Below are 8305 nucleotides of genomic sequence, written 5' to 3'. Positions count from 1 at the left end.
ATGGAGACAAACCTCTGTACTGCGTCGCGCCGGAGAAGTAGCCGTCGATGTGAAGTGAGGAGTCCGGGGACCGGAGGAAGAAGGACTTGTTTGAAGAACGAAGTGAAAAGGGCTGTCACAAAAGCACTTATCACCAATCTCCACAAAACGCTCTCTCCGGCTACTACTACTCGTTGGTTCCGACCCGCGTTCTAAAGAAATCGCGTTTTCATCAGCGTTATCCAAACGTGGTTTTGGTTTACGGTTTGTTAGCAGCTTCAAGACGGACCCGAACATACCAAACCCGTTTCCTCTGGTCCGAGCTTTGTTGGTCGTCTTACCCTTCTCGGACTGCTGCTTCTGAATCCTAGCCGCTGCATCCAAGAGAATTGCGGCGGTTCTAGCCGGAATCTGGAGGAAAACACGACCGTCACGTGTCTTTTTCTTACCCGGAGAGCGGAGCTCAAAGAGTGGAGACTTTCTTGGGTCTGGAGATTTATGAGCGGTGAAGAAACAAGAACTCTCGCAGGAGAACAAACCAGGAGGAGGAAACGTGGCGGCGTTGTTGTCGGACTTTCGCTTCTTGACACGCAAATCGGAGTAACCCATCTGAGAACGAAGGTCAGAGATGTAATGGTTGAGATGAAAAGGCTCTTGGTCATCTTCAAGAAGCTCATGTAAATGCTTCTTCTTCTCAGCCATGGCAGAAAAGTTTACTTAGCTTTTAGTAATGTCTCTCTCTCTGTGGAATTCAGAATCATGGAGAAATAGTGAAACGAAGGAAGCTTTTTGCTCTTTTGTTATAAGGAGAGAGAAAGAGAGAGAAGAGATTGTGGGTGAAGGATGAGAGAACAGTTGAAGACAAAGGGTGAGACATTGGATAAAGAGTCAATGCTTTGGATTTGGCTACTTCCTAGCATCTTGAAAAATAAAAGAGAAAATAAAAAAATAAAGTTTTCGTCTTATATTCTTTCTTTCTTCATATCGAAATTATAATTTGGCATGTGTCTTATGCAACGGTAATTTTGTTTGTTAAAAGAAAGTTTAGTTGACATATTATTATCAGAGTGGGCCTCAGACACTCCTGAAAAAGTAGAGTTAACGTGTCAAATTTAAAGAGTCTTTTTGTAGCCGTGTGTGTGTGTGTGTGTGTGTATAATATTTATCCATTTCCCTTATTTTCACCGGGTTGTGTAAAACTCGATTCATGAGAAGTAATTTCACCTGAACTTTTATGGGCTCACGAACTCCATTTATGTAACGCACAATAATTTTCACATGAAACAACCTTACTGTGTGGTACGGTTATGAAGGAAAATCAAATGGACTACCATTATTATTACAAGTCATTCATGCGTATAACATGTGTCTAGCTAGTCAAATTTAGTTTTAACAAATCTAACTCCTAGTAGCGTTGGGATTATAACTAGAGTAAAATTCAGTTAAGTTAAACCGAGAGACTTTGTAAACAATGGGTTGTAGATGAAGTGGTGTTACTCACTTACTCACCCTTGGTACGATGATGATTCGTAATATGACAATTCTTGTTGAGGGATGAATGATCTTCGAAATCATAATTGGACTGGATAAAAACGGATTCATGTATGTTCGGTCCAGCTATATATCGTAGGCGGACAAAAAACTGAGGGTGCTAGTTTGCATGTGTGATGTGTTTACTCCTAAATTTCCATGTGTCCTTGCTTGAAGTTACGTTGTAGCTATACTATCGATATGTGAGTCATAATGTTTGAAAGACAAGTAAACATAGATTCAGAAACCAAAAATAATGTTCAGATTCAAAGTAGCAACGGGAAATGATATCAGTGGAACCTATAGTTTTCAAAAACTTATATTTTTTTTTCTTCTTCTATATTTTACCAGTTTACCCCTTTTAGCAGCACTGTTTGCTACTAAATCAAAAAAAAAATTGGTAATTATAATTTTTATATTCTAAATTTTCTTTCTTTTTTTTATATATTGAAATCAATTTCAGTGATTTTCTTAACTATGAATCTAAATATATTAAATTGAAGTGTGACTATATTTCGAAAATATTTTTGGCCTATCAGAATTGTACATAGTTTAAAAAAAACACTGAACACAGAAACTATTCAATACGACTTTGGTACGGGAATTGGTCTACAAGAGTATAGTTGAAAGTTGAAACAAACGTTTATGAAAGTAGACTGCTAAATTTTGGTTTTATGAAAGTGCTTAGTGATAAATGGACTGGACAGTTTAATTAAATACTTTGTTTTTTTCTATATATAAATGGACTGACGTTAATTGGTTTTGAAAGCAATAAGATACGATTTTGGTGATAACAATCAGATTGGCACTTGACGTAATTCCTAATCCGAATATCTGATTTAGTGATTGACAATTAAGTAAAACAAAACATCCCATGTTCTACATTTAACATTACCGGGCATAGCACGAAATCTATCGTTAATTATATTTTTATTTTAAGAAATCCCAAATAACAATTTTGACTTACAAATTCGGAAAATAAATAGTATCTGACTATGTTGAAATCAAGAAAAGCAATCATACCTATAAATTATGACAAATCAATTGTAGTATATCACAAAGTAATGATTTCTATTTTTATTAAAAAGATCTGATAATGATGAGAAAAATAGGACATTAATAATCTGTTTCGGCTTTATATAGATAATTTTCGACTAATGAACAGGTCCGTATTTTTGTCGTAATGTATCTATGATTAGTATCACAAATTTAGTATATTATCTTCACCCTAACAAACACAAAGGAACGACTAAAATACCAATTTATTTTAGTTAAGGCAACTGTTGGCAACTACTAATCCAACGACTGATTTGTCCTACGTACACACGGTTATATACTCCACTACTAACGTATAATGTCGACACGCGAAATATAACACACAAAGTAATATTTTCTTCGTTTTTGAGTAATATGCATCGAATCGAATTATCTTCTCCTTGAAAATTGAAATTATACAAAAACCAAGAAAATATTAAATACTCACTATTAGAAAAATGCATTGGGCAGGACAATAAAAGGTTCGCACCATAAATGAGAAAGAAAAGTTGTAGGCTTTACAGCTGGGTACTTGCCCTTTAATTAAATTCACAGCATCTGTGGACTTTATATAGTGGATATTTTTTTACTATGGTCCGACCTTATATAATTTTATGTGGCACTACGGTTAGTTTATTGTTCAGTTTTGGCTTCATTTTTGAAAAATTGATTTAAAGAGAGATTGTGGAATTAATGATATCTTATAGAGTTATAGTATATAATATTATAATTTAGTTTTAATATGTTCATGCACTCATACCTATTTTTCAATTATTGAAAAATCTGTGATTTAATAATAAGTAGATTTTTTTTTTTTTGTTCTTGTTGCCTCACTATAAATATATACTTATTTTTCATAAAAAAGCGAAGTCCACTAATTATCACCACTTATATATAGAAAATAATTAATTTCAAATACTATACTGTATTAATAAACAATTATCGAAGGAAAGCAACATGTCGAGACACTGTTTGTTCTTGGATTCCCCGCTGTCTAGTAAGATTTAATACTTAACCCAATCTACTTTACATATAAAAAATGAACAAGATTTAAGATTAACTAAAGCTGTAGTATTAGTTAGAATAGCAGCTGATTATTCTGATTAATTATTTGTTTATTAGCGAAATCTATGACCTCTCTTTCTTTTTTTCTTTTTCTTTTTCATGCAGAAGACAAAAGATTTTGCTGAACGCGTGGATCGTAAAACGACACCGTAATATGTAAGTTTTTGTCTTTTTTTTACTAGTTTTATTGTTAGGACAAACTTTTGTAATCGACCAATGAATTAAAATATCCCTATTTGTACCATGAAATGTCATTTTATGAATATGCATGCCGACGGATTTTATTTATGTATGTACTTATAAAAATGTTGCAAGACAATAAACCTTATACTATAATTGAAATTTGAAAAAGAGTTAATTGCAATTTTACGTATACAGTAAAACTAAAAAGTTTACTCATAAATGTGGAGTGAAAAGTACATTATATGAATAGTTTGGACGTTTGAACAAAAAAAGAGAGAATAGTTCGAACATTATATGAGTTAATTAATGCTCATTGTTTGGAACATTTTTGTTTAATTCGCACATACGTAATTTTTTTTGTTTTTTTTTACATCAACGTAAATTATTTACTGAAAAATGAGACATTTGCGATGACAAAAGAAATTTATATATACAAATGCAGGTTTATGTGCGTGATGCTACTTTGATTTTTTTAACGCAAATCGCGCCTTACTGTTTCTTTTTTATTTACACAAAATAAAATAATACGACTGGGTCTTTATTAAATATGTAAGTGGATATAAAATAAATGTACAATTACTTTATCTAAATGTATATGGCTCCCATTTGAGAAATCAACTTTATTTTGAAAATATTTGGAAACCCACTTATGTTGGTTACTGTTAATAGCTACTGTACGTGTACTTGAACTGCAGTCCTACTATAATTTTGATTGTTCTCTCATCATTGCTTAAGGCTTTAAGCTTGTTCGTGTACTTAACTTTGTTCTATATTAGTCCTAATGCTATTTTCTAAAGGTGCTCTAATTAAACAAAAATTCATTATTTTCTTATTCATTGTTCAAATTGGTGTCGATCGAATTATAACGTCCAAAAAGACTTCTACAGTTTGATTTATTTGCTAGTCCATATATACCCATCTTTAATGTTTAATTTCGTCCATAATTCAAATAATTATAACATCTTTAAAAACCTAATGCACAGAAATAGAAGTATGGATCACTTCGTAAATGTTTTTTTTTTGTTCGTCAAATAATAATAGAAATGTTCGAAGTGACAGCGCAAAAACAATCAGTGAAAAAATTGGTATGGAAGAGAGAATTGCCATTAACGTAGCAGCCAAATTGTCAATAACTTAGAGGCAGACAAAGCATAAGGTCATGAGACTTGTTTAGAATCCTAATGGCTAAGGTACGTACGTTGCGAGAGTGGGTGGTGTACGTGGCCTAAATCGATGTAAAACAAATCCATACTTCGATCTTAGATAGCGTGCCCACATAAAATTAAGTTTAAATTTTTGAATTTCAACAAAAGTGTGTGAGAATATGGACGTGAAGCCTTTAATTTTGTGATTTAAACAAAAAAAATCTAATCATTTCATCACGTAGGTTGCTAAATATGAAGCGATGAACATGTGACTTACTTCAAAATCCTGCAATAATGCATAAAAATAGTTCATACTGTATAAACATAACAGGTAACTAAACTGACAAAATAGTAAACAAGAAGGCGATCAAATTTCAGCATAACAAGAAGGTAAACAAGGTAACTAAAGTTCAAATTATATTTGTTTTGAGCGCTCACGATATATTTTAAAAAGTTTAAACAGTAAATATTATTGAATTGTAAACAATAAAGGTTAGACTGATACATATATAAAGTTGACACATTATAGTATTACTATTATGCCATGTTTTAAAAATCTCCGCCTAGCACTGATTACGCCTTGCAAAATTGCTAGGTCCACCCTCTCCGCCTCGATTAATGATTAATCCCCGCCTAATATTGATTATCCAATTATTTCCGTCTAATTTGATTATAATCTATCTACTCCGATTACTTTCCGCTTAATTTTGTATATACCGACTATTTTTGAATTAAAATATAAATCAAATATATATATTTTGTTATTTAGACATTTAAATTACGAGTTTGTGATGTTTTACAATAACTAATGTACAAAATTTTAATAAAAATCATAAAATTTTCTATTAAAATTATGTTTTTATGTGTTTATCGTAATTTTAAAGATAATACTATAGTTTTACATTTTATTTGATATTTTATTTTAACATAAACAGAATTATTCATATATTTAATACTATATATTTGTATTTTATTATTAATTTAATAAAATAACCCTAAAATTAGTTCCCGATTAATTTCCGTTTAATCTCCAATTTTTTTGTTAGGCGCTAGGCCCATCCTGACCGTCCGACTAGCGCCTAGCGATTTCTAAAACAGGGCTATTATGTAACACGTACATATTTATGAGAATACGTAGATGGGTTTGTTTTGGTAATTTTTGATAATTACTCTAAAAAACATCTTTACGGTTTTTATCATTTTTACTGTTTGGGTCCATTATTATATACTTTTAAAATATATAGATGGGTTTTGTTTTTTTGTGTGACATGTCTTTACTGTCTTAATTAGGTCTTTCAAAGAAAATTCTGGCATTTGGTTTATATTAACTGTTAAAAAACAAAAGGAACTTGTGATCACAAAACGTGACAAGTAGCGAAGTTCATATATACTTCATAGTATTTTGTTTCGTTCATTTTTATGTCCTNAATCTGTTGTTTTCCTCACCGACTGCTCCGATTTAGTGAAGATGGTGTCTTCGCCTTCCGAGTGGCCAGCTTTTACGCCTTATTTGGAGGACATACAGGTGGATAAAGAAGAGTATGCTTCTTTTTTTTTGGTTAATGTCCTTCACTCTCAGATTGGTAAAGCGGATAATTTAGCACGCCGTATTCGCATATTATCGTACTTAGTTACCTGTGTAAATAATATTCCTATGCATTGGTTTGTTTGAGCCAATCTTTTGTACTTTGTTGTCCAAAAAAAATGAAAAAATTGATTAGTGTTGGTCTTCTTAAACCGTCTAATTTAAGAAGAAGAATTGGTCGGAGCCGGTTTTATAAACATGAAAACCACGTGACCCGAATCTTCTTATACCATTTATTTGACCGACTAAACCAAAAAAGAGGAAGAAGAAGATGATATCATTTGTCAACATCAGATAAAAAAAAAAAAAAAAAAAAAAAAAAAAAAAAAACACACACAAATTGAAAGCATGTGTATTTTTAGAAGGCAGAGTCTGACGAATTCAATATGCATACCCCGCCCACCAAATAAAGTAAAACAAACGGTCGTTATTAACTAGTAAATCACATGTATCATAATATCATTGTTTTATCATTATTGTCTCATGATATTGGACTGACGCTGATTTTCTAAACGTACAACAAACTATAATATATTAAAAGTTTGAAATACAATTTATGTAGCAAAATAATGAGAAGTTATGAAAGAAAGCATTTCTATTTTGATGAAGGTAGAAGAATAACAATGTCATCTAAAGAAAAAAAAAATTTCACAATTTTCATATATATATGAAACTTTAGGAGTATTTTTAAAAGAAACAGTGAATGCTACTTATTTTTTGTTTGACCCCAAAAAAAAAAAGAGAGTAAATGCTACTATTAGATCGACTAATAACAGATATAACTGTTACAAGTGGGCCTAAGATTGGGTCTAAAGTTATAGTGCTTTTCTAAATTTGCTTATATTCTTTTCCGTCAATCTAATGAAATAAATTGATTAATTAGGATGGAAAACATTATATATTTATATATAAACCATTTTACCACACCAGATCATCTTATGGAAGCAAAATTATGTGGCGGACATCTTACATTGCGCACATATGACCAGATTGTATAATCTTTGCCGCATACATGTAGACACAAAAACCAATCTCATGACTACGGGAGCAAACCCACTAAACCAGTTTTCTATTGCTCACTTTATTTTGAAGTTTGATGACGCTCTACAATAACCTCACTTTCAGCTGCCGTGGTGTTTGATAAGTAGAGGAATTAGTTATCGGTGATAGCTTGCTTTTGTTGGATAAGTTTGAGGAGGAAGTTAATCGAGCAATGGTTAAGGGTGATTAGGCAAGTATATTTGAGAGATATTCAAATATATATACTGGTGTTATAGGAGATTTTTAAATAAGTTATGTTTCCTAATCGTTTTAGGAAAAGTGTTTTTGAGGTTTTATATATATAGAGTTGCCAAGGTGTGGTACACCTATGAGTTTGTGAGAGAAAGATTGAGAGGCTTTGTTTTGAGAGATTTTCAAAGCTAATAAAAGAAGTGCTTTTATATCTTAATCTTGCTATACAAATTCTAGATTTGGTATCAGAGCAACCTAGGTTCGTTTTGATATTCAAACATCTTGCTAAAGATGTACTGATCGTAGAAGAGAGATGAGTGAATTGGCAACTGCAACAACTACTAACAAGACGAAGGAAGGAGTTCTTCGTCTCTGCAATGTCCGATGCTTGGCAGCTCAAACTATACGGTTTGGGCTATGAAGATGACGGTGGTACTGCGAGTAAACAAAGTCTGGGAGACGATTGATCCAGGGTTAGAGGACATCGAGAGGAATGATCTTGCCAAGGCTTTACTGTTTCAATCTATACCAGAGGCACTACTTCTGCAAG

General features: G+C 32.1%; 1 protein-coding gene across 1 annotated transcript in view; it reads right to left on the bottom strand.

The window, feature by feature from the left end:
* LOC104782063 overlaps positions 1-911 on the bottom strand; it is a 4974-nt gene extending 4063 nt beyond the window's left edge. The window contains exon 1 of the mRNA XM_010506887.2: positions 13-911. Coding sequence (XP_010505189.1) covers positions 13-681 — 669 coding nt within the window. The 5' untranslated portion in view covers positions 682-911. The remainder of the gene's footprint in view (positions 1-12) is intronic.

This window comes from Camelina sativa, chromosome 4 (genome assembly GCF_000633955.1).
Source record: "Camelina sativa cultivar DH55 chromosome 4, Cs, whole genome shotgun sequence".
NCBI classification, from domain to species: domain Eukaryota; kingdom Viridiplantae; phylum Streptophyta; class Magnoliopsida; order Brassicales; family Brassicaceae; genus Camelina; species Camelina sativa.
The sequence above is the reverse complement of the archived record's forward strand: the minus strand, read 5'-3'. Positions and strand labels throughout refer to the sequence as shown.